This window comes from Dermacentor variabilis, chromosome 7 (assembly GCF_050947875.1).
Source record: "Dermacentor variabilis isolate Ectoservices chromosome 7, ASM5094787v1, whole genome shotgun sequence".
Lineage (NCBI taxonomy): Eukaryota > Metazoa > Arthropoda > Arachnida > Ixodida > Ixodidae > Dermacentor > Dermacentor variabilis.
This window is the reverse complement of record NC_134574.1, coordinates 64,214,872-64,242,628: the sequence shown is the minus strand read 5'-3', so window position 1 is coordinate 64,242,628 and position 27,757 is coordinate 64,214,872. Positions and strand designations below refer to the sequence as shown.

The window sequence follows — 27,757 nt, the reverse complement described above, 5'->3', positions numbered from 1 at the left end:
CGAGCGAGCGCGGCTCTATCGGTTCCCACCACCGCCAGCCGCCCGTGGTTTCGCTTTCCTCCCAGCTCGAAAGAGGTTGGCGCCGTTTTTTTTCGCCGCCGCGCACAACCGGCACTCGCCGTGCTGTGGTTCCCAAACATCGACATGGCCTGTGAGTACCGCGTCTACAGCTGAGCTTAACCGCTCTACCTTAATGATATTCCTTTCTCGCGCTTTAGGTCCGAGCGGCACTCCGCCCATGTTGTCGGCAGGAGCGGCCGGTTTTTGTGAATCGTGCATGACAAGGATTGGTATTCTATGAAAGCAATTATTACTAATCCAGGCCCTGATTGCTTTCTTTGCACTCTATGAAAAAAAATTGACAGTCACTTACGTAGCCTTACGTTATTCGAAAGCATCCAATTATTAATTCACCTTATTCCACTTTATTCCCTTTAATTCACCTTCACTCACTTTACTTCAACATAATTAACTTTACTCCACCTTAAGTCACCTTACTCTGACGTGTTCTAATTCACCTTGCTTCACTGTAATTAACGTTAATTCCCTTTAATTCGCATTAATTAACCAAACTTACTACGAATTAACGTTGTTATACCATTTAAAACCTCCTCCATTACTACTGAGGTGATACAGTACGCCGATGACGTCAACTCCTCCCCATTGGCTGCGCTCTCACGTGCCCAACGACGCACGCACTAGGCCCACCTTCATTCATCCTGATCCGTGTAGCCGCCGTGGAGTCGGGGAAGCGTGCACGTCTCGTGCCCAGGATGCCCGGGCTCGGTTCCAACCCACTCGGAAATTTACCGTATTTTCTTTTCGAAGGATATTAATTTACTCCGCTTACAGGAACCTGCCTGAGAAATGTGACGTCAGTCAGAGCATTTGTTGCCGCGTTTTTACTCTTTGTGCCATCGGCCATTTTTGGCGCCACCACTTGATCCCGCCGGATTTTCTGCCTCACGGGACACACAATGCGTTCGCATCGGAAGTGTTTGCGTTCGTATTCACATAATCCTCCTACGGGTAATAACGGTTTCCGTGTACACAAAGTACACGCGCTCGCCATTCGTGAACGTAATCAGCGCGGTAACGAACCGATGGGCGTAGCTGTGGCCAATTACAGATAGCATCGACTTTGGGGAGAAGTTTTGTAAACACGGCGCCTAAGTCCAAGGAGTGAGTATTTTCGTTGCTTCTCTTATGAAAAGCTTATCATAGCAGAAATGTAGTGGATTCCTCGCCCTGGGCGGGTGTGCACAAAACCGCTCTTGCATGAGATTGTTTCAATTGTGGTCGGGTGTTATTAAACGACGATGTCTGTGTTGGTGGCACCACAAACGCTACTTAGGTGAAAGAAGTCGTGCGAGTACTCGAACTGAGGAAAGTGTTTTTAGGCCGTGAGTTGCAAAGCCTGCCTGATTGTGCTCGATAAAGAATCGTATTCGAAAAACTTTTCTTGAGTGTTCGCCGCATTGTCCCCATCATTGCAGCTGTATCGTTATCATTTTTATCGTTATCATGAGTGAAATGAGCCAGAACGCAGGCCAATAACGAATGATCTTACGCAAGTTAATGTCTGTGAATATAGGAAGAGAATGAGAAACTCCAGGGAAAATAAGGGGGTACACTAAATCAGTCTAGACAGATTAGGTATCTTTTTTTTCAGAAGTTTTCGTGTTCGTCAATTTAGCAGTAAAGATGGATATATAGAAGAAATAATGAAGGTGGAAGTTGCATATTTATTTGTGTTCAATACTGCCAGTCTCTTTATTGAGGTGGGCATATTGTTCCAATGTAAGCGTTGATACAGCATTTTTTCATAGAACGTATGTATACAAAGTACAATAAACTAGATACGCTACATGTAGCTACGCAGTACAGTCTGGAAAAATACAAATGCAGAAAAAAAAGACATCGTTTCGTGCATTTAATTAGTGAAGTCAACTCTAACGATAAGAAAGCTATAAATACAATAAATTGTGATGCAATATGATCTCGTGAAATATAAATGCAACACAAATATCTACAACCTAACAGTGTATGACTTAATACAGCCTAACATAACATAAAATAACTTAACATAACATAACATAAAGATATAGATCTAAACAATGTAAAAAAACAAACCTGCATAAGACGAAAGTTGTTCTAGCAGTTATTCCTTACTCTTTTCTATCGGGTTACTAAAATTGATGGCGATTCTATATCAGCTATTGTTGAGTCAAGGTAGTTCCATTCCCTAACAGCAGTAGGGAAAAAAAGAGTATGTATATGTGTCCGTTTTACAAGAGTACTCAACTAACATTTTATTATGCTTATGGCATGAAATACGGGACGTATAGAAAGTAATCTGTTAAAGCGGTTGTGCAACAGGTTGTGTATGAATTTTAGCCGAGCTTGCTTTGCTCTGTTTACCAGTGTGTCCATTCCGGTTGAAGCCAGGAGTTCTGTGGGCGAGTCAGTGGTTTTGTACTTGCGAATAAACCCTATTGCTTTCCTTTGAACTTTTGCCACTTCTGTTATGTTTGTCTTTGTGTGAGGAAACCAAACCGTGTTGGCATATTCTAGAACTGGCCGCACAAAGGTTTTATAGCCTAGCAGTTTGACATGACTGGGAGCAGATTTCAGGGACCTGTTAAAGAAGAAAAGCTTACGAGTGGCTGCTGAAGTGATGTTGGTAGTGTGCTTGTTCCATTTCAAGTCAGATGCTAGAGTCTGTCCTAAGTACTTGTGTTGCTGAACTTCAGTTAGGAGTATATCTTTTAAATTTTGCGCAGAATCGTCAGCGCCGATACGTGAGTCACGGATTTCAAAGTTTTCGCGTATTTTGTGCGTGGTGACCCAGTACATATTTTTGAAACATTCTATGTTGAGACTTTGGCTCTTTTAAAATGCGATGTAGCCCCCCCCCCCCTTCTTTATCAACATTGGACTATTTTTATGTCCACTGCCGCACGAAGGCCTCTTTCATCGATCTGAAATTGCTCCTGTCTTGAACTAGCTGATGCCAACTTGCGCCTGCAAATTTCCTAATTTCGTCACACCACCAAATTTGCTGCGTTCCTCTACCTGCCGCTTCCCTTCCCTTAGTACCCAACCTCTAACACTAACAGCCCACGCGTTATAGGCCCTACGCATTACATTGTACGCCTAATTCCATTTTTTTTCTCTTCATAGATAATTACTAGGGGGGGTATTCTCGACCAATCACTTTCGGCGATACTATCGCCTTCGTGTGACGTATACAGTGCTAAACTAGCCAATCAGCTCCTCCGGTTTTACTCAACCAGCCAATCAGTGCGCGCCTCGTGGTCAAGGCGATAGTATCGCCGAAAGTGGTCGTACAAGAATACGTCCCTAGGATCTCAGTTATCCCCCGCATGATCCACACCGTTCTCTTCCCGTCTCGTGACGTTGCGCCGAACATTTGTCATTCCATTGCTCGTTGCGTCCTTTTTAGCTTGTTTCAAGCTTCTTCAGGCAGCCCCCAGTAGTGTAATAATTTGGAACGGATTTCCAGTTTAGTGCAAGAGAAGGCTACACAGTGGAGGTGATTCACGCAGCGAAATGATGCATTCTGTTGCAGTAGGAAGTGACACGTCGAATCTCGTGACCTTCGGCTCTCCTAGAATAAAACAGAAGTCAATTGTGCACTCTGCCTTGGCGTCGGCGTTGCTGCAGCGGCGACGCAATGTGCGTTCATTATCGCGAGTCGCACATACATCCTGTCACTGTGGAGAAATCGTTTCCGCGTTCTGTAATGCCTATGCTGGCCACCAGCGCCCATGTGGAGTTTCTGATAAAATAAGAAAGTGTCTATCTTTGCCCTTGAGTGGAAATGCTTGATGCAGAAAGGGGAACCGCTTGCAAAATTTTGGGGGAGGGGAGGGAGGGGTGCGCCGACTGATTGTGCTGTGGAGCTATTAGCACTCTTGTATTGCAGGATCACATAAAAAAAGGTTTTGCTTTATTTCAAGGAACACCTAATGGTGCTCGAGTTGATTTCATGATAACCGGCACACAGAACACGTGACTTTGCCGATAATTATATGACAGGGTCCCTGAAACGACTCGGACAAATTTTGCAGACGCGCAGGGTGCAGCTACAGTGTAAAGAATTCGCACCACAATTGATGTGCAGCGCCTCATATTAAGAGAGCTACCGATGATTTCAGGTTAACCTCCTCCAAAGCCAAGCGTTCTCTTCTCAACTCGTTCGGCGATGGGTCGGGGCTAAACTCCGCCTTCAATGGATCTGTGTCATGGCGCGACTTGGTGTCGTCCACTTCCGGTTGCCTTGGAGCCAGCGCGCGAATCCTCTCCAACCTCTCCGTCAGCTGCCTGGCACTTGCTGCCAAGAGAGCTGTGCAAGCAGCGTGCGTTACAAGCATTCTGCCGCTGCGACGAGCGTGTGCGGTATTCCGGTAACAGCAGGCAAGCTGCGCGTTTTGTCGGATGGGTGGAGGCGTGCCTTTTGTTTATAAATGTATATTTAGGCATATATGATTTATCTATACATTGTCGTATTGCCGTTGTGATTGTGAATAATAGCTAGTGTGGATTCCAACAAGCCTCGAGCTAGGGATACAGATGTCTTGCACAATAGACCCTGTGCGCTTTTCTTATTTTGAATGAACTTTCCTATTTCCTTATTTCCTATTTCCTAATGTCCCTCCATACCGTTACAGCTGCGATGAAGGAGCTTTAGTGTAGCAGTACGTGAACGGCGTGATCGGTCTGCACCATGGGGCCCTATAACGTCAAACTATTCCAATATGTTTCTATTCCAATCTCCTGGCGTCAAATTTGCGTAACCACCAACGCAAGCACTGGGCGGTCACCCGCAGGGTTGTTTGAACAGACCAATCAAACGCTCTCCTCGTTCATAGGAGGTCACTTTTGTTTGTTTTAAAAACGAATAACATTGCCTACACTGAGCGGCTTGTCGTATCTAATTGGCTGACAAGAAGCGAGGAGAACGCTCAAGTGGAGAGGGATTCGATGGGGCTGAGCCACTGCACTGAAAGTCGATAACCGGATGAAGAGGGTGGTGCCGTCGGCTTGAGGGTGGTGCCGGCGACCGATCGCCGGGACGCCTTTCCCTTACTTAGCTTGCGATGGCTGGTCGAAAATCGCGGTGGCATGCAACGGTAGGCTCAAGATGGACTCTAAAACGGACCGTCAGCAAAGAAGAGTTGGCAGAATGAGGGAGTAAACGTGCCGAAAGTGCTCGAAAACGTTACACGGCCGCGCGAGAAGTTTTATTATACGCAAATGCACCCATGCTCTCCGGCAGGTGCGAGTAGCCAGCGCCTAAGCGATCGGCGGCAGCCATATTTTATTCCTTTCGGAACGGGGCAGCCTGCGGCTATTCCGAAGAAAGTTCAGTTTTGTTCGGCATACTAATGGATCTTTATCCCGTACACGTCACTTTGATGCGGTGAGTTCTTGCGGTTTTGTGACGTCGCGTGAGAGGCAGGTGAAGTGCATGCAGCCCGAAAACTTTTGAGCAATGACCGAGGGCTAATCGCGAAAAGTGGTCGAATCAGAAATAACTGTTTCTTTCTTTTTGTCAAATCATGCATAATCAGTGTGTACACGTCATATCAGAGGGGGAGGTATCACGGTTTTCGTGACGTCGCGTGACAGACAGGTGAAGTGGGGGTGGTCGAAAACTGTTTTTGACCAATCGTGGAGGGCTGATAGCAGAATTGGAATAGAAAAGTTTGGAATAGTTTTACGTTATTGCGCCCTTGTACTTCGTTAACGACCTCGTTAACAATACCTGCGACGCCTGCACATTTATTTATTTATTTATTTATTTATTTATTTATTTATTGAAAATACCCTACAGGCCCCTTGACAGGGCATTGAGTAAGGGGGATAATAAAAGTGCAAAGTAACTTGACAGTGTACAAACATACGGCTCAAATTTGCAATTTAACACAAAGAAATGGAGAGGAATCGATGATAATGTGGTATGACGGCAAATATAAGGTTGGGCAGGAAAGAGGATAACACGAATAAAAAATAATAAAAGAAAATATTGGCAGGCATTGTACATATGCAAAACTGCACACAATAACTATGAAGTATACCAATCACAATGACGACAGTAAAAAGAAAAGAAACTACAACCAAGGATAGACAGCCAAATATGCGGATTCTAGGCGCAGGAACAATTGGCAGTGTTTGAAAGACGCACAACGGTAGGGCATGATAAAAACGCAGGAACTAATCGCGTGCAAAATAAAAACATATCAATATAAAAATGCAGTCGGGCTCAAAGTGGGATACTGAAAAAAAACAACAACAGAAGAACACGTGCAGTGGTACAAAAAATGACGGATGTCTTTGGTCTTAAAGCTGTAAAAATAACAAATAAATAAATACATGGGTGGGATACAGGACATGGTACAGGAAGTAAAACAAAATTGGAAAAAGTAGTAGTAAATTTTTATTGCGAAAAGAAAGAGTGCAGAAGTTGACGGAAACTATCGTGGTCTGGTTCGGATGCGATGTTGTCTGGAAGACCATTCCACAAACGTATGGCGCGAGGAAGAGCAGCTGAGTTGAAGGCGTGAGTTGAGCCATATAGTCGTGTGAAACTTAAGTGATCATGCAAGCGACGTGATGTAATGGAAGGAGCATCACGGTGAAGTGAGAATGGTCTGTTGCTGTATGCGTATTTGTGAAAAAGGCAGAAAAGGGCAATGTCGCGACGAGCACTAAGGGGTTGAATTAAAAGATTGAGCTTAATTTGCGTTATGCTGTTATGGTTGTCATAATTGCGTCAACTGAAACAGGCGGCCCTATTCTGAACCGCTTGAAGCATGTTAATTAAATAATTGTGGTAGGGGGACCAGATAGATGCGGCGAATTCAAGCTAGCGACTGACATGGCGACTGTGCCAATTAATTCACAGCTACCTAGCTATAGCTACTGTGCTTTATTGGCACAGCACCTTGTCGATCTTACTAGGGCCTTCAACGGCCTCTCTTATCATCAAGGCATTGTTAGCAGATAACACTTTCGGCTCACTTATGAAAGTGCTGCTAACCTTACAGGTACCACACTCTCCTTTTGGGCGTTCGACTAAGATCTGGTAGCGACTGCCTCCCTCTTTCGCTGCGTACTACCTTCTAATATTTCAGGCTGCCATTGTCTTTGTGCGACTGCCTGCCCCAAATCTTCAATCTATTTGTTCAATGCTGCCATTTCTTTGTCGTGCTTTTGCCTTCTCGCTCACGCTTACTCTCGCGCTTTTAATGTTCTCCCTCGCTCTTCTGCGTTTCCTCTACCACCTCGCCGAGCAGTCTCAATGCTCTTGTCTTCATTGGCTCTTTTTTATTTGCTTTTCAGACAGGTGGCCCTTTCATTTTTTTTTCCGCCTCAACTCACAACTCGACGCACAACAAGTCTGACTTCGTCAAACTTCTAAAATATGTTGCAGCTGCCCCGACTGGTCCTTAGAACAGTTTCCTTAATTTCCGCAAACCTAAAATATGCTACAAATGCCCGATTCTCCCGAACAATAATAATAAACACAATATTTGAAGTCTGGCGAACCAAAAGGATAAAAGCTACGCGCTCACTCACGGATGCAGCACCACGCCATCTGGTTCATATGTCCGCTGTTCCGAGTTGCTCAGCGCTCCCTGGTGGAAGGCTCCTCCTTATCGCTGTTCCCAGTTGCTCAGGACTACCTGGGTGGAAGGCTCATCCTTATCGCGGTTCCCAATTGCTCAGGACTACCTGGGTCGAAGGCTCATCCTTATCGCGGTTCCCAGTTACTCAGGACTACCTGGGTCGAAGGCTCATCCTTATCGCCGTTCCCTGTTGCTCACTACCACCTGAGTCGAAGACTCGTGCTTATCTCTGTTCCCAGTTGCTCAGGACTACATGGGTCGAAGGCTCATCGTTATCGTGGTTGCCAGTTGCTCAGGGCTACCTGGGTCGAAGGGTCCTCCTTATCGCTCTTTCCAGTTGCTCAGAACTAACTGGGTCGAACGCTCATCCTTATCGCTGTTCCCATTTGCGTGCACACGGGCACGCAAATGTACGCATACGCACACGAACTGAGGTGTGCGCAGACACGCACACAAACGAAAGCGCACACGCTCACGCGCAGCGCGCTCGATGCGTGCGCACGCGTAATAATTGTTTCTGTCTCTCCCAGTTGCCTCTCAAAGGTCTGCGTGTGCTAACACACTGAATGGCACTCGCTCTGCCATAGAGTTTCTTACAATTTCTAGAGGCAACTCTGGCGCTAGTGTCTGGGAAGTACATGGATTTGCATTGGGATTATGGGAAGTACATGGATTTGCCTAAACTTCGTCCTTCTGTCTTCACACGGGTCCGCGACTTTGTAAATTCATCATTTGCAACAGAGCACCGCGTAATAAATAACTCATTAAACATCATTAAAATTCTCCGACGGCAGGCTTTGAGCACAGGACCTCTAGTACAAAAGGCCGATATTGAAACCAATACGCCACAGACACATGCACAGACAAGCAACATAGAACGCCCTTATGAATTTTTTGCGGGAAAGCCAACGTCGCTTGGCGCGTTTCAATTTGGCCACCTCGACAGGTTGATCCACTACGCTTATTAGAGATTGGGCGTGTTCGCAGTGTATTCTGCACTTGGAAAATTATAGATCGCTTTGAAATTTAGGACGATGAAGACAACCAAAGCGTAATAAACGGAGCAATAATAACCTCTGAATACACAAGTACGAAGATCAGGTAAGCCCATGTACTTCGCATCGTTCCCATGGTGACTGTACGACCGCAGCGCCCTCTAGTAATTATTGTACGAAACTCTATGCGCTCTGCCATTACTGTTCTAACGCCGGCTGTAATAAATAGCCTCACGATTTGAATTTGTCTCATTTTCTACAAGTCAATTTGCCCTTAGCTTGGAGGTCGTAAAATGATTTTCTCCTGTTAGTTTGACTTCACTGCTCGTCCCTGAAGAAAACACTGCCCTAAAGAACCACGAACATTACGACTAGGTACCGCAAATACATAAGCTGTTAAGAGGGAGTTGGCAGGTAGTGCGAGGCAGTGACGAACGCATTCTGGAGAAAGAAATGCAGCCTCTAACGTTCTGGAGTTTTACACCCTAAGCCCGGTATTCTCATTTCACCGCTGCTACACGCACAGACCTCAGCACAATATGACCAGAGGGAGAGTACGTATGTGTGTGCCAAAGGGCTCCGCAGTTCTCGTTTCGTAGAGGGAAGCAACGACGTCGGGTCGCCTTTTTTGCACTTGCGCTTATCAGCTCTCCAAGTAGCTGGGTTGTCATCTTGTTTATTCGCATGACACTGGGCCTGCACGTGCGCGCGGGGCGTGGTACAAAGATCACGGTGAAAGACATCCATTGGCGAGATATCCGATTACCGACGGCACCTGTGTGGGATACTTGATAAAGGAGTTCGCGGCGTCGCTTAATGACCCGCAGCTGGTCCAAGTACGCGGCTCTTTACTGCTGGAGCTTGTCTGGAATTCTTTTGAGGCCTCTAATCATATATTCAAATTAAAAACAAAACCAGTATAAATATAGAGGCGAGCGACGGATTTCCACGTAAAGCATTGCACCAGTGACACCGTTAAAGGAGGTGTTGCAGTGGCGCACGTTTGTCAAGCAGCGTCACGCCATGAATACGCTGCTTTGAAGCAGTTGAATCAATAATGTGAAATGCAGTGGATATCCTAAAGCTCCTGCTTGTTTTATGCCAGTGACGAAGATTCGTGTTTTGTTTTTACGCACGAAACATCGCGTTAGCGCACTTTGCTTTAGTCGGTGAGCAACACACGACGAGCAAATGCAGATCGCGCTCCCTCACGCGTGCGTCTCCGGGCTTAAAAAGGGCCACATCGAGAATGCATGACTCGTTGTTGGTTGCGTCTAGCATATACTGCAGAGAAGGCAACTCAAACGTACAAGATCCCGAGAACCGAAGCGGAACGACACTCTTACGGGCGTCGATGAAAGCTCCGCACGAGAACGCGATGTCGATATCGTCGGTGAAATCAGTTTCGCGTCGGTATTTTTTCCTCGCTTAAGTAACGGGAACATTCGCTCAACGCGGGGTTGACTCGTTCTCGACGTTGTCACGGCTAACTCGTTGCGCCCACTGCGTCTCGCAGCAGTGGGGCGGCATCGCAGAACGACTGGTGACGCCTGGTTGACGACTGGTGACGCCTGGTTGACGACTAGTGACGCCTGGTTGACGACTGGTGACGGCTAGTTGACGACTGGTTGACGACTGGTGACGACTGGTGACGACTGGTGACGCCTGGTGACGCCTGGTTGACGACTGGTGACGACTGGTTGACGACTGGTGACGCCTGGTTGACGACCGGTGACGACTGGTTGACGACTGGTGACGCCTGTTTGACGACTGGTTGACGACTGGTGACGCCTGGTTGACGACTGCTGACGACTGGTGACGGTTTACAATTTGGGCGGCGTGCTGCGCACGGTGCCGGAATTGTATTTACCTGACACTAACGTATAAAGAGAGGTTGCGGCTGCTAATGAGGCTATATGGACAATGAGCTTGGAGACAGCTTTGGAAGTTGTGGAAGTAAGAAGGTATGGTGCTCTTCAACGAGATAGGATCCAATACAATCATAGGATTTGAAGAGAACTGGGCTTGGGGACTTGATGGTCGCGCAATTGCTTTTTTGGTAGGCCCACGGGCGCTCAGGAGGCCAGGGTATAGGTAATACCGAAGGAGGTCCTCTAGGGGAACCCCCGAGTAGTACAACCGTCAATAATAGAAAAAGAGGAAAAGAATAAAGAAAGCCCACTGTGCAATAGGCTACGTAAACATGCATGGTGGTAGAAAAGAGGCGTAGTGGTTAGAAATTGAGACGCAGTTAAATAGAGAACCAATAGGTATGTATGTTTTTGCAGAAACACACTTTAGGGACTCGGAAGAGCCACCTGTGATTGACAATTATGTTAAGGACGGATGCAACAGAACATCGCGGAAAGAAAGGGAGGGTGCAAGTTGCCATCCGGCAATGCAAGTCATGGGTAATTGGAGATCGCTGGGAAAGTCTTCCGTCCTGCAGTGCACACAAAAAATAGGCTGAGGATGACGATGAGATCTGCCCGGTTCTCGGTTTAGGCTCCTGTGGCTTCCTTGAAGCCCTTGGACACAGGAATAGCGGTGAGAAAGTAAACATGACTGCAGTAGAGATTCGTAAAAGGCGATTGTAGGTTTAGTGGCAGAAAAGCAGGCAGAACAAAAACAACGGAGGCGCACACAAACAAATTTTTCACAATAGTGGTGGAGAAAGTTCGATGCTGGTAATTGCCTGCGTGCTTTTTTGTTTCAAATAGGCAAAATAAGAAAAAAGGTTGGTGGCGAAATCCATCGCCCCGTTTCAAAGGGGCACTCACAGCGTCCGTCCGTCCGTCCGTCCGTCCGTCCGTCCGTCCGTCCGTCCGTCCGTCCGTCCGTCCGTCCATCCATCCATCCATCCATCCATCCATCCTTCCATCCATCCATCCATCCATCCATCCATCCATCCATCCATCCATCCATCCATCCATCCATCCATCCATCCATCCATCCATCCTCTTTTCAAGTCAGATAAGCACAGAGCAACATTAATTTTGAAGAAATGTTAAGCAACATGGATGAAAAGAAATGGCTGGCAAAAGTGCACAAATATCTGTACCGAGAAAGCGTGGACACGGAATAAAGGAAGAGGTCGAGAAATTTAGCACCCAAGCACAGTGTAGTTGAACACGTAAATAGAAAACCAAGAACCATAAAAAAGTGAGGAAAATAGAGGCGGTAAATTGGTCGCAAAGCATCTCAAAAGACCACGGATATTTACAAAAACGGAAGAAATAAATCAGACGGGAAAATCTGTATGATAACGCAAAGGGCACTAGCTTGATATTTGAGGCTCGAGCTTGTCGCCCGAGGACAAAAACATTTCGAATAAAATATGCTCCACTGTATGTGGAAATAAACGCCCAGAAACGACTGGACACATCGTAACGCAATGTCAAGAGATCCGCGCGCCGCCCTTTGAATAAGTACTGTCATCGTATACAGTATTGAAGTACACTCTGTTTTGTTTTATTGATTGTGATATTAATGCCGCTAAATTGCGTCAATTAAACATTTTATCAAAGGAATAACGGCGCGTATTTCAGCGGCGATAACAGCGTAGTTACCGCGGTGGTAGTTACTGATGCTGGAAGAAGCCCCGACAGAGTACTTCGGATATTCGTAACGAGTTATTTGCCACTTCAGAAGGTGTTTCGCTACGTTATAGCAAGTAAAAATACCTATCTTGACGTCCAAGAAGATGGCCTCATTTGCCTGGTAAGGAACACGCTTCGGCATCACTCGCCCCGGTGTCACACTTTTTAGACTAAGCTGAGCCGAAATCGTTGTGCGAGTAACTTTCGCCTAAAACTTTGTCAAATCGATTACCTCTGTGCGAGTTTAACTTAGGCTACACTTCTGCCCTATCATTGTCGTAACAGACGACTGCTTTCAAACTTCAGCCATTAGGCGACTGGGGCACATAGTTTCTCTAAACCTGCGTTTTCCTACACTGGCGTTTCACGCCTAAGCAGCGCGTGCACTTAAATGCTAGTAGTGTGTTTGCGTAACATTCCCTTAAATCTCTCGTTCGCCTAGTAGGCAGCAAACAAGCCCGCATGGTTGCACACTTTGATCCTATGTTCTAGCAGCTGTTTTCGTTGCTTTCAAAGTCCGCATTGTAGCCGGACTTCCTATAGTGCTTGTCCGCTTAACAGAGCTAACTGGCTGGCAGGTTACACGAATCCTACAAAAATTCAGTGCCCCCCCACTCTGTGAAGAAGGAAGACCAGCGAAGCTGTGCATGTGGGCTCCTTAATGGCGAACTGCAGCTCCGCCGCGGGTCGGCCGGGTATTGCACATCTTCGTGATCGGCCCATATATGGGGAGTGCTTAACGCATGCTTGACTTCCGTAACGGGTCGGCCAAGCATTGCACAATCTTTGGGATCCGCCCACGTTTGAAAAATTGTTCCTCTAAGTCCGCGGAAAAGAGATCCGCCAGAACCTAGCCATAATCAGCTTCGTTGCAAAACGGATCGAGCCGACTTCTCGGGTTCAGATTTGCCTGACGCTTTTGTGTAAAGGCTAGCCGTTACGGGTTGAGCGAGCTGGAAGGCACCGGACAAGTCGACTAAGCCGACGCGCGTGTGAACGCAGATTGGTCGCCACGCGCATCTCCCAGCCGTCAACAATGAACTGCACGCGCTGTGGGCTCTCTCGTCTCGCCGCATGCTGTTGAGGCAGTTTCGAGCCGTTAGGTACGCAGGTTCATGTACGCGCTGTCACGTGTGGCGGTTTTGAGTCCGACTTGCAAGCCGATCCGCTTTACTCGAGTTCATGTGAACGCAGTTAGAGCAACGTAGCTGTCCGCATCCATGATTGCAGTGCCCGCACGATTTCTTCGAACTATACTGTTCTTGAAGACGCTTTGGTACTCTTAAGTGTACCAAATGGTTCAGCATGAACGATTCCGTCTGTCTCTCTCTCTTGGCCGTGTTTGGGCCGCACGATCCATCGCGCGCCGCGACGTCTGCTCTGGACACCGCTTGCAGGCAGGAACGCGAGCTGCCTGGTGCGCTGATCGCCACAAGGTAGTCGTTAAGCAAACAATGGCACAATATGAGCTGCACAAGTTGATATCTTTCTAAACCTGCAAGTGTGGTGCTTCAGCCAGCCAGAATGCGAATGCTTGCTAGTACATGGATTTCATTTGCCTATACTTCGTTCTTGTGGCTTTAAACATCTTTTTTTTTCACGAAGTTATTGCTGAATTAATAACGTCACGAGAACGTCTGAAGCCACAAGCAGTAAGATTAGGTACATAGACGTACTAGTAATCGTCCTCACGGTAGATGATTGATCGCAACACCAAAGTTTTCTCTAGAAATATCTGTAGGAAATCCGTTTCCGGCGGCTTTCAAGCGATGCATTTAGAAACGGTAGCTGATGGACAATCGCTGCGTGAGTTCTATGATGCATGTCGCGGGTTGAGCCTTCAAGACGAAAGCCACCATAGCTCAGCACTAAACCATATTATTGTGCTTTACTCTTCGTCATCAGACTGCGAGAGCTGTCGTGCCAAACTGCCAGAGGCGAAGGACTCGGAAATCCAACATCCCGTGAGTCCCGCCTCTTGATTGTTTTGCGGCTGTGCTTTCATGTGTTTTTTTTTTCAAGTGGAACCGCAGTGCATTTTTACCGTAAGTTTGACGCCGCATAAGTTGTAAATGGCGTCATCCACACAATTCGTTTCAAGTGGAAATGCCTTGCGCTCTTGCCCGTTACAATTTTAAATTACAATATGTGCCATAAGGCCATTAAACACCTAATTAGTAAGTTTTTGTAATTACTAGATTATGCATTTCAGTTGGTCCTTCAAATCATATCCGCTTCTTTACATAGACCAGATCGTGAACTAGAACTGTGCTATCTTGCACCGTCAATGTGAAAAAAAAGAAAGTTCGCTGAAACAACCTCTACATGTAATACAGACAAATATCTCAGTCAGACTATAATAAGACGCTTGGTTACTAGTTAAAAAACAAGAGAAGCAGCTAACTAAACAATAATACGAGTACATATAAGCACTTGCACAATTATGCCCTGCCAAGTGCATAAAAACTCATTAAGAAAATATGATACTGCGAATAACATGACAATGTTGTAGGTCGCCTGTGTTTGCAGCTGAGAAACGCCACTGGCTGGCTCCGTCCGTCCATCCGTCCGGCCGGCCGCCCTGCTATTTGATTCTTCTCAAATACAGGGTGTTTCAGCTAAATTTAGGTAGAGTTTAAAATTACGCCGATGAAGTCTAGACCGACGCATCGGAAAAACACGGAAAAACGAAGAAAAACCAAACAATCGATAACGCGATGTTAAACATAGACGCAAGGTTGAAAAAGAAAGACGAAGTTCTAACGCATGGTATGCAGACTCACTGGAAAGTAAAAAAAAAAATATATGTTCGTGCACGGTTGGCACATCACCGCCCATGGCGCCATACCATGCCCACGGCCAACCAAACAGGGGGCCCGTATAGAGAAAAGCAGCAGGAATCTGACACTCGACACCGAGCCTTCGCGCCGACGGTGGTGCGTATACGCCCGCGTGTTAAACGACGCAACGCCGCAAAGTTTCCCCGCGTGAGAACACGATCGTGCTCTCTCGCACTTGCTGGGTGCGAAGCGAGGGGTAGTAAATACATCAGCCGTGCGAACAAATACAAGAAAAGATGTTGTTGTAGCCTCAACACATGGCTCATATCGCTCAGAAATCCATCAGGAGCATTGGCGAGTCGTCGCCTTTTGCACTTTATGCAATTTCTTTCTCATCGAATGCCAGATGCCCCTTTGTGGCCATAATGGAAGTCATCTTTTTGCGGACGCCTCTTGTAGTTTGTCCACCAACGAAAAGCTCGGTCCTTTGTAATTCGCGCGCAGTCCACTGTGCGCTCGATGGGATTGATTTAGAATAAGTACTTTATAATATAATTTGTTGCTGGAGCAAGTCTCCAGTGGTTGACTGGCGCACTTCGCCAAGATTCCCCTCGTGCAAAAGACCACGACCATTTCGTAAACAGTGGCCTGGCACCTATAATTATCAGTTCTGAGAACGGCAATCATTCTCATCCTCTAAAGGCATACTAAAATAAAAACTTAGCAATAATATTGAGAGGAGCCTTGATAAGCCAGAAAAGTTGCAACAGGACAGTCGGGTGGCAACGCCGCCTAGAAAATCCCGCACAAGATCGCCGTGGCGTCGTGGATTTTGGCAGCGTGTGTTCAGGCCGAAATATTGTTTACCGGTAAGGATGGACTGCGATAAATTCTGACGGATCCTGTAACGAAACTCAGCGTGAAGTTTGGAGGGCCTTTAAGGTGCCGCCCCCCCAGCAGCTGAAATTAAAGAAAATAAATGAAAACTATGGCGTCACACTGACGTACCAGTGTGACGTCATAAAGCGACAGTGTAACGTCAGTGTGACGTCACTGACGGTACCCATTCTGCAACCCGAATGGTCCAACGGTTATCTAACCTGCCCATTACATGACCTGCCCAGCTCCATTTTTTTCTTAATGTCATTTAGAATATTGGCTATCCCCGTTTACTTTCTGATCCAAACCGCTCTCTTTCTGTCTCTCAACGTTATGCCTAGCCTTCTTCGTTCCATCGCTCTTTACGCGGTCCTTAACTCGTTCTCAAGCTTCTTTGTAAATCTCCAAGTCTCTACCCCATATGTCAGCACCCGTAAATCCATTGATTGTACGCCTTCATTTTCAATGAGAATGGTAAGCTTCCAATCAAGAGCTCACAATGTCTGCCGTACACGCTCCAACCCATTTTTATTCTTCTATGAATTTCCTTCTCTTGATCAGGGTTCCCTGTGATTAATTGGCCTAGGTAAACGTACTCCTTCACAGAGGCTGACTGGCTATCCTAAACTCTGGTTCCCTTGCCCGGCTATAAATATATTAAAATGAAGACTATTTATTATTGCTTATAAGTGCTTAGGACCTATGACGTCAGTTTGTTCACTGACGGAGCTAGTCGAGCCTTTATCATGGCAGACGTGTTATACATTATCACGGCCGCTGCCTAAAAGAGAAATAAAAAAGGTGCGACCTTCCGCGTCCATCAAAAACGCTGTCATACGCTATCGTCATAGAAAATGCGTGAACAACGCGCTTCGAACGGCGTCGCCCGTGGAAACCAACGCGTCCCGTCCCCGACAGCTAGCGCCGTTAGGCCCAGCCAAGCGGCCGATAATGCAACTACGGATGAGACATTCGCTGCCATTGCAGCCCGCCTGACGTGGCAGGTGGCACCTTTTTATTTTTATGAAGCGGCCGCGACATTAGAATGCAAATCTGCAGTTTCAGCAACGCCGGCAATAAAGTGTCACTCGATCTTACTTTCTTTTTGGCCCTAACATTTCTCATGCCTGTTACGGGCTGTTCATTTCTAGAGTCGTCCGTGTAAGTTTGTATTGATCTTGCATGTACGGGTGCGTGTCTCGTAAATACACTAATCGTCCCAATAATATACAGGGTGCTTTTTTTTAAACTGCGCCAATTGAAAAACTTGCCCGTGGCACTCAGCACGATTCTAACCCTTCACCTAAATTACTCGACGAGGGGGCCATTACTTCTACGAGAAATTAAAATACTGAATTAAATAATTAACGTAATTACGCAAATCACCCACCAATTCAATACGTTAAGGCATATATCTCAATCAAGGAATTTTAGCCGGCGAGTTCGCAAGGCATATCCACTTAAAAATAATTCTCAAGACACCACCAGTTTCGAGAAATGAATTTTCAAGGTGACCGACGAAACGCATTGGCATTTGAGTTACTTCCTGGCTTCATTGCATAAAACAGCGTTTCCTGCAAGACGCAAGTGGAAGAACAGTGTATTTTTACCTAAACTTTGACGGCGCATGTCTCGAAACCAATGCCATGCTCAGAATTCGTTCCAAGTCGTTATGCCTTGCAAGCGCACCAGCTGTAATTCGTAGATTGAAATATGTGCTGTAAAGCAATGAGTGCAAATGTTAATTAGTGCAATTATGTTAATTATTCCATTTCTTGTAGAAGATGGCCGCCTCGACGAATAATTTAGACTAAGGGGGAGAGTTGCGCTATTTGCCACAGGCAATTTTTATTAATTCGCACAGTTAAAAAAAGCACGCTGTATATATAAAAAGCTGTATAAAAAAATCACGCCATAGAAGCTTCCATGATTAAGAGGAAATGGAGCGATACACACACCAAGCCAAAAGCTGATCCAATGTTATAGAAATGATATAGAGCTTTTTTTGGCGACATACGAGTGCAGTATCTATACAAGCTGCAGACGAGCGTGCTTAATCATCTAGGGACAATGCATAACCAAGGAACACTGTCACTACCAGGCCCTGTTTCTCTCACAAAACGAGGCGACCGAAAGATATTGCGGAGACAGTCCCGTCTGCATGCCGGCAGCCTCACCGCCACCCTCGGTCCGACCCCCTTGCTGACCGCAGGCATCTTTTTCCGCCTCGAGTCCCGCGTTTTACGACCCTGTGTATTGTAGCCACTGTCGCAGAGAGTACTGTCCTTGCTCCCCCAAGTTCACGAGGCACCCTAGTGCGTGGGAGCCGCTTAGGGCGAGTGTACGCGTGTGTGTTACTTCGCGTCGCGTGTTTCTGGTCCACAGCGGCACATTAGCGGCTCCTGTTGACCAGAGAGATTTTTTTTTACCAGGTGCACGATTTGACAGCCGAGTACTCGTTTAAGGATTTTACACTCAGAAGTGGGATAATGCCAACAAGCCCGTCAAGATGAGCCAGGACGGCGAGCACCCGTATAGCACGTCTTGATGCCCAAACACGTGCTGACGAAGAGGTGACGAGCGCGACCGAGCTCTAACGGGACAGCAGGCGACCCAATGACAGCGGCGCACCAGACCAGTTCCAACAAATGGTTGCGCAGCTCTCGCGACTGCAGGAGGAAGATCCGTGAGTTTGGCGGCTCGACTTCTGCTCCCTCAAGGCCATCAGGTCAGCTGTATCTAGGCACAAATAACCCCATCTTGGGACAGCTGACCGAGGCCTTCACAGCAAAGGCTCGCATGATGGAAAGGATGAATCCGTAATCGACCACTGCATTTATTCGTGTGAGTGCAGCCCCAGCTACAGCAATCCCAAATTTTACGGGATACAGCGCCGAAATCAGTACTGACGATTGGATAGAAACACTTACGGGCTTTTCGGAATCGGCCAGCTGGTCTGAACAACGACGACCAACTGCCATTCACCTCAAGCTGCAGGGGCCTGCTAATGATTGGCTGATATCGTCGGCAACAATGGGTTACTCATGGCAAGTTTGTGACTGCATTTTAATCGGCCTTCGTGACTGAGGAAATGCTTCCGGACTTATGGAGCAAAATGGTAGAACGAGCTCAGTGTCGGGACGAGGGTGTGATGAAGTACATCCGAAATAAAGAAACAACTTGCGATAGGATCAATCTAAGTCTGCCGGATACAATTGCTGAGGTTGCTGGTACAGAACAGCAACGATGTCAAACCAAGAACGTCTGGTCGACTCAGATCAGTTTCACATCATGGAAGAGAAGCTATGGAAGTGTGAACGAGTTACTACGAAAACTTCAACGGGCCTACGAAAACTTCATAGAAAGCCGCGAAATCGGCACGAAGATTGAACAGCCGAAGCAGATTGAACAGTGTCCATCAGCCGCGTCCTTCATCAACACACGTAGAAGAGGCTGCACGCAGCGGCACCATGCGAGAACGAGGGCCACGTGCGGGTGGAGTACGTTGTTACAAATGCCAACAAGCGGGCCACCTGTCGGGGCAATGTCCTAAGCCACGGCGCCCATTTCATTGCACGAAGTGTAACTGCGATGGTTACAGCGCGAGATCGTGTCCGAATCAGGGTCGCTCATGTAGTGTCACTAACATATTATGCACTACGTCTTCAAAAAGGGTGTACAAACGCATTAGCATTGACGGCGAAGGGATTATCGCCCTTCTCGACATGGGCTCCGATCTGCGGCTGGGCAAATGAGCTTCTGGCACATCCCGGGGCGGCGGGAAGCGGAGTCGGTGGACAGGAGCCATTCCTAGGCGAACCAGATTTAAAGGTGCACGTCGATGAAGTTGAACTTCCTGCCGTCCACTGCTACATAGTCACCGACGACGGCTTTGCAGGTCCGGGCGTCATCATTGGCACTGACGTGATCGACTTGCCCGATCTGCTCCTGGTCCGTAGTGGTGGGTGTGTCCATTTGCTGAGCGAAGGCAAGTATTGCCGCAGAAGTGGAGAGTCTGAGAGAACTTGTCAAGTGTCGCGAAAGCGTTGAGACTGCCCGCGGGCGGTTCTGCTTGTGTCGAGAATGCTTCCTCTTGACGCAACTGATGTCGTCAGCGTCCCGACTGCGAAGTACAGTAACGTCAAGCTGCACATGAAGCATGGACAGATACTCGTGCATCCACCCGATCCTTGCAACATGCAAGAATAAGTTTTCCTAACTGCCAATGAGGCGAGCCATGCGCTGAAATTGATAATACGAGGCGCTATTAATCTTGGCTCAATCATCTATGACGAGGAGAAAAAACGGCCCTCCGCGTTGGTCAACAAGCATAATAATTGCTGCGCACTGCCAAAGGAAGAACTGCGGTGCACCGGCATCACTGATATGGAAATTGTCGAGTTCCCTCGAAGCAGGCCGTTTTCCCAACCACAATACAATAGCTGTTACTACCAGATGCGGATATGGAAAGCGACTACTGATGAGTTGATATCATATAGATTAATCTGTAACAGTACTACAACAACTATGTAATACAGCAACCATGTTCTCGCGCGGAAGAAAGGATAACGCATACAGGAGAGGGATTTACTACAGCCGCAACCGTAACCACAAACAGTTAACGACACATAACCAGCCCGCGAATACGCAAGCTAAACACAGCGGCCCGTACGTTGTCACAGAGCTGCTGCTTGCGGACACATATCGCGTCTTGAACTCAAGGTTATCGAGCACCCATGCAAGACAGATGAAACTCTTTCGGCACGAGATCGGCGCAGCATGATCGAGTGTAAGCAACGAATGTCGTCACCAGCAGACCCCGTTTTTCTCAGAAACGACGCGACCAAAGGCCGAAAGACATAGTCCAGCAACGGGGGGGGGGGGGGGGGGTTTGCATGCCTGCAGCCTCACCGCCACCCCCGGTCCGACTCCTTCGCTGACCGCAGGCATCTACCTCCGCCTCGAACCCCGCGTTTTGCCACGAAGTGTTCCATATGGAACACTTGGTCGCAAAGCGCGACACAGGCTATATAGCCTGTGTCGTAGAGAGTAAAACTGCGTTTCGAGGACTAAGGTTGTGCTGTTTGCTTCACCAAGTTCGCGAGGCGCCATTTTTGCGAGGGAACCGCTTGGGGTGAGCGTACGCGTGTGGCGTGTTTCTCGTCCGCAGTGGCATATTCGCGACCGCTGTTGAGCAGGCAGTTTTCTTTTACCAAGCGCCCGGTTAGGCAGCTGAGTCCGGGTCGAGAATTTTACAATGGATAAAACACAAATTGCATCGGGAGTTCCCTTACTACTGACTTTCACTTGCTAAGAATTTCGAGTTGGTTCTCGGAAGCTTTTATGATCTTTTGGCGTAAGTCATCAGGAAGACATAACGTGAAATCGCATGACGTTAACGTGTAAAGCGATTGGACTAATGCGTGACCTATTGTTAAGAATGTTTGCATTATAAAGAAATGTGTTCATGAGCGCTTTTACCATGTTCAATGCAAGCTCTGTAGACAGCACTGCTCGCAAATTCTTTTTTTCCATGAATATTGCTCCAATGAATAGGAACTATAAGAGACGAGTGCAGCAAGTTTAATTGACGGAGAAAACCCTAAGAATGAATCGATTTTTTTCTAAATGGCTCTAGCAGCCGTCATCAGCTTCCTCGGGCGCCTTCTATACACGGCGCGCTCCCGCAGCTGTGTCTCGTGAATCGTGCTGCAAGCTGCGAGATTAGAAAGAAATGGAAGAAGAATGAAAAAAAGTTTCTTCGGCTCCAGCCATCGGTCCGAACGGTTTTCAGGCCTTTTGCTCACTGACTCACACATTGCTTTAGCGGACCTAACTTTGGTCCCTTTAACGTGGTGACTCATACGTGATTGTACGGCGAGCACGGCATCATGAACAAGTGCATGAACAAGAGACCGACGACCAGCGCAGAGGGGCTAGCCACAGTGCGCAATCATCTGCCGTCCTGTCGGCCACAAAACCCTGCAGCCTGGATTACTCAGGTAGAGGCCATCTTCGATCTTCGGCGCATAACCTCGCAGCGCGCGAAGTTCCTCCACGCTGTCTCGGCGTTCCCTACAGTGGTGGTCCAGGAGTTCCAAAGCGTTGTGGACGCACCCCACGACACCGCCCCTATGAACACTTCAAACCGACAGTGCTGCAACGCGAGTGCGTGCGGGCTCCTCCAGTAGCTTCTCAATGAAGAGGAGCTCGGTGACTGTCCACCGTCGGAACTTCTACGTCGTATGCGGCGGTTTCTCAGTGACTGTAGGCTGGACGCAAAGAGCCCGCTGCTGCGTGAACCGTTCCTTCAGCGCCTGCCGCAGAATCTGGTGGTTGCCTTGGCTACCACACCAGAAGACATGCTTGCCGCGAGCCACGTCTTTGTACGGCGTGAAGGCATCCGACCATTTCTTAAGCATCCCCGTGACGCCGCTTTCAAGAAACTCAAGTAGACAGAAAAAGCACTTACCATCGACCTCAACAGACGTGAAGAAGTCGCGACGATAGAAAGGGTTAAAACGTTCTACTTAGGGACCTCGCCATTATCCGCTTTCAGCTGCTTTACAACCACTGAAACGACAGATCTCCCGATAGCACCGCATCAAAGGCTGTTTTTCAGGCACCGCTGCTCTTCTTCCTTAAGAGGGGGTGGCAGGGAGGCCTCTAGCAGCCGTCGTCATCTTCCTCGCGTGCCTTTTATATATGGCGCCCTCCGGCGAGTGCGTCTGGTCCCTCAAGCTGCGAGCTGCGAGATTAAAATGGAAGAATAAAAAAGAGAGTTTCTTAGGCTCCTATCATCGGTCCGAACGGTTCTCATGTATAATAATAATATTTGGGGTTTTACGTGCCAAAACCACTTTCTGATTATGAGGCGCGCCGTAGTGGAGGACTCCGGAAATTTCGACCACCTGGGGTTCTTTAACGTGCACCTAAATCTAAGCACACGGGTGTTTTCGCATTTCGCCCCCATCGAAAGGTTCTCATGTCTTTCACGTTGTTGTAGTGGAACTAACCTCGCTCCATATACGGCTTGAGCACTTTCGAACTCACTTCCTTAACTTTTGAAAGCACATGTTCCCCCTCAATTCGTCGGAATAGCCCAGGTGCCCACTGCGATCGGTACAATTCTGGTGCTCACGCCAGAAAATGACTATACCGCCCCGTTTCCAACACACATGAGAAACGTAATAAACGTAATAAACGTAATAAAAAAACGTAGAAACATAATAAACGTAAGAAACGCGGGCATTGGTACGATTCGTGAAATCGACTAGGCTCAGTAACCGATTGTAGGCATCAAGTGATGGATAACTCCGCATGTTCCCACTTAGAGTACATTTTTAGCTCTCTCTCCTTGCTTTCTGTTCATCTCCTCAACCTCTTCCCCCAGGTAGGATAGAAAACCAGACGTGCATCTGGTTGCACTCCCTTCTTTTCCTTCCTCCTTTTCCTCGTCCTCTTCCTCCTCCTAGATGTGCAGAATAATTTTTGCAGGTAGCGTTCTCCGCGACTATCAACGAACACGATCTCTAGAATCGAATGAACTACGACGAAATCCGATCACATGAGCTTGTGGTTGCGTGAGCCAGGCTTTGTTGAACCCACTGCACACTGATGGCACCTTTCGCACTTTCCCTTTTACCGATTCCTTTTCGAACGCAGTTCAGCGTCGAGAGTTTTCTGGACAGCGGTGAGTTCACAGATTTCGTGTTCCGGGTGAAGCCGGAGGACCATCCCGATATCCCCGAGCGGAGATTCCGTGCACACAAACTGTTCCTGGCCATGAGAAATGAAGTGTTTCATGCCATGTTTTTCGGAGACCTTGCCGAGAAAAGCGAGGTGGTTATCACGGATGTCCGCCCAGACGGCTTCGACTTGCTGCTCAGGTGAGATGATTTGTCGGAGTGGCCCCGCTAGAGCATTTCTTACTGGACAGTCTGGTCTTACTGGACAGCCAGTTACTGGTCTTGCATTTGATTTAATGTAGCGCCGGCCTCATTTCTACGGGACTGGCGTTAATCCAAAAGCACTTTTACTGAGATTCGGACAAGGTGGTCAGAATTTATTCGAAGCCTTCCACTACGACACTTAAATGCCACCTCTAGTACGCAATCACTACGTCAATCAGTAAATCCCTGAAGTATTTTCCGAGAAGTACATGACGTTGACCTTTTTACAGGAGTGATCCCGCAAACCTTGCTATTGTTATGGAAATGCATTAGCTGACAGGAAAACTTCCAAGTGTGAGAAAAAATTAAGGTAAAGAAAACTACACTGAAGCTGCAAACATCAACGGATTTTCCTGTTGGCTTCAAAATAAAAAGAATGTACAGGGTGGTGAAATGTGCAATTTTGGTGAAATGTGGCAGATATGTTTCATGAGCAAAAGTTAAGAAGAAAATTTGCTGTTTACGCTGATGAATTTATTTACACGACATGATGTTGTGCGGCAAAGTAGTGAAAATTTTGAGAGCACCATGAGGACAGGAAAGACTCAGTAGTTGCTACGTAGCTCCGAAAATAAATGTGCTAGTTTTGGATATGCTAGCGCAAATGAAACGCAGTGAATGGTGCAGTTCAAAATTTCGCAGGCCAGTGCTAAAACATGGTGATCAGTGTACGTTGTAGAAGGTTTGGACAGGACAGGTGATGCAATGTGTAGGTTTGATAACTCGGGTTCTGTTAAAGCAGCAGAAGGAGTGCCAACGCAAGGGAAAGGCAGTCGAGGGTGGCACAGTTGGTGTGATAGTGATTGTGATTACTTGGTGTGGTGAGATTAGAGAACACGCCGGCGTGCAAGGGAGTCAGCAATACAAGACACCGCTAATTGGGGATTTCTGGCAGGTACTTTCTTCTGGCAGTGCAGGTAAAAGGCTTACGAAGATGACGATGCTCGACCATCTTACCCGCTTTTCTTCAAGCGAGAAAAATATTAGTGGCTCATGTTGACGTGTTAACATCGGAGAAATCAACCTACAAGATGAAGCAGTGTGTCGCGCGTCTGCCTGCTCGTTCTTTTATCCACGTAGGTACCTGTATTCCGGCAAGCCTAAGATGAAGAGCATCGACGACGCGCTGCACGCAAGGTTCGCCGCCAAGAAGTACCTGGTTCAGGGATTAGTAGACGCGTGCGGCCTCTATATTGAGAAAAACCTCAAAGCTGATCGGCTGTGCTCGTTCATCGACTACTTCATGCAAAGCCGCGAGCCGGAAATTGACGCTATTGCGGAGACGCTCCTGACGTCATCTAAAGCCCCGGACATCCTCACCTCGAAGGAATTCAACGTCGCCCTTGAGGAAACCGTTCGATACATCGTGGAGAGGATCAGAGAGGTTTCCGAGGACAGCGTGACCAACGCCGTGTTCGGTTGGGCCCAGGAACAGTGCGTCAAGAGTTTGCAGTCTGAGAGTCCGCTAGAAGTGAAGGCGATTATGCGCACTTTTTTTCCCAAGTTGCGATTCTTGACCATGACAGCTGAAGAGTTTGTGGTAGGACCGGGTTCCTGGGGTCTGCTGGAAGACGCCGAGAACCTCGCATTACTGCGCAATATCGTAAAGAATGGATCCCAGCCGCTACCCGAAGGATTCTGCAACGTCACTGACGATCGCTTCTAAGCTATGAACCAATGAAATGACATCCTTTTCGCTCGGCGACCTGTGATGCCTGTTGAACTTTTCGTGGCTCGTCCATCTTTATTAAAAGGCACTTCTGCCGAATGGTACGATTCGTTCGCAGTATGCACAGCTCCATCAGAATAAAAGTGCCATTAAGGAACTGTTGCTTTGATTATGCCAATGTGGATTCTAAAGATCTCAGTGACAATGCCCTCAACAAATTTCGGGTCGGTATGTGCATGTAAATAAGCTGACTCACAACTTCCGATTGGCGGTTGTAACTGTGCGGGCAATCTAACGCATTATTCTGGCGAATGCTTAATGAGAACTGGTCACATAGAGGCAAAAAACGTATGTATGTATTTTCTTTCAAAATTTTGTGCTCACGCTGAAAAAGATATGACGAATCTAATTAATCGAATGCTAGAAACTGGAATCTTCCCCTCTGCTCTTAAGCTTGTCCGCATATGCCCAATACACAAGTGTAGGATTCTTAGTGACATATGTAATTACAGACCAATCTCGGTGCTGCCCGTGCTATCTAAAGTCTTTGAAAATGTTAGTAACACGCGTCTCGTGAATTCTAGAACCACATACCAAGTAATAAATGACGCACAGTACAGCTTTCTGAAAAATAGATCAACTGAACTAGCGTTATTAGGTGTTAAAGATAAAATAATGAATGGCATTGAAATTAAGTTTCATACCATTGGTCTCTTCATTGATCTTATGAACGCATTTTATTGTGTTAACCATGAGATTTTTTTAGTTAAACTTCATGATTACGGCAATTGTGGCATTGCTTTAGATCTTTTAAAAAATATCTTTCCTACAAAAAACAGTGCATAGAAATTGATGAAGTTATTTCCGCAATTACTACATTAAAACAAGGGGTGCCTGAGGAGTCGATTCTAGGGCCCTTGTTATTTATACTTTACATAAACGATCTATTTGATATACTTAAATCACCAAAGTTAGTAATTTATGCGGATGACACCAACATATTTTTTTCTGCGCGTACACTTAATGACTTTCAGAACTCGCTTAACGACTACCTAATGCAGCTTGATAGTTGTCTTCATGCAAATAAATTAGCGCTGAACCTAAAAAAAACTGTCTTGTTCAAACCCACTAAAAAAACATGTGAGAGTGCACTCACGTTGACATTCCAGGACACCGTCATAGCACGCGCAAAATGTCAAAAATTTCTAAGTGTGTGGTTTGAAGAAAGTATGGCGTGGAATACACACCTGAACTAACTAACATCCGAAATAAGCAGAACAGTTGGTTTATTATTCAAATTGTGAGATCTAATTCATCTGCAGCTAAAGAAAGCCATATATTATGCCCACATCTACTCCCGTTTATCCTACTACACACTAGTTTGGGGTACTACAACGACCACGAATTATAACAAACTGGAGGTATTGCAGAAGAAAGTGCTGAGGACTCTTGAAAATGATTCTGGTGAGCACAAGGAACTACCAACTAATCCTTTGTATATTAAACACAATTTGCTCAAAGCGAGTAAAATATATGGCTACAAACTCCTGCTGCACATTGATAAACATAACCTGTTACATTTAGCACACACAACGTCAGCTCGTTATGCACTGCGTAACGAACGGGTAACAACACCACGAACACGTACAAATTACGGAAGGGCTGTCCTCGCTTATCAAATACTCGCACTAATAAAGCGTGTGAATTCAAAAATACGTTTTAGCATGCAACTCTATAAATTGAAGTCACAAATAAGATGTTTTTTGTTGAATGAGTGAAGAGCCCTTTAACACAAGTGCATATTTATTTTTTCATGTTTCCATGCTTTCATTGTGTGTTAGTAGTTGCCATATCTGTATTTGATTTTATCTTGCATTGTATATTATTTTCACTATTTCAAAATACCTTGTGATGTAAAGTCTTTCAAATTGCTCTTTTGTGAATGTGTCACAGTGCCTACTGTCTGTATGGTCCCCAGGTCCCCTCAAGTTATTTATGACAACTTTTTTTGCCTTGAAGACCCCCAACAATGTGTTGGAAATAAACTGAACTGGACTAAATAAGCGTGAGGACTCTCAAAATGTAAGGGACAGATAAAAAGCGAGATTACTCGCTTGTTTGTGTATTCAGAAGGAACTTATGAGCCTACTGTGCAGAATAGTATCGCTTAAGGCTTCCACAGCGTCCTGTATATAGGGATAGGACCAGATACCGAGCAATTTCTTTAC

The 27,757-nt window shown here is 46.7% G+C and overlaps 1 protein-coding gene across 1 annotated transcript; it reads left to right on the top strand.

Moving 5' to 3' along the window:
• LOC142589092 (BTB/POZ domain-containing protein 6-like) lies at positions 1-26,155 on the top strand. The gene is made up of 4 exons (XM_075700880.1): positions 1-151; positions 14,155-14,213; positions 23,574-23,797; positions 24,941-26,155. Exons 1-4 carry the CDS (start codon positions 145-147, stop codon positions 25,524-25,526), a joined length of 876 nt encoding a protein of 291 aa, XP_075556995.1. The 5' UTR covers positions 1-144; the 3' UTR covers positions 25,527-26,155.
• The last annotated feature ends 1,602 nt before the right edge of the window (positions 26,156-27,757 follow it).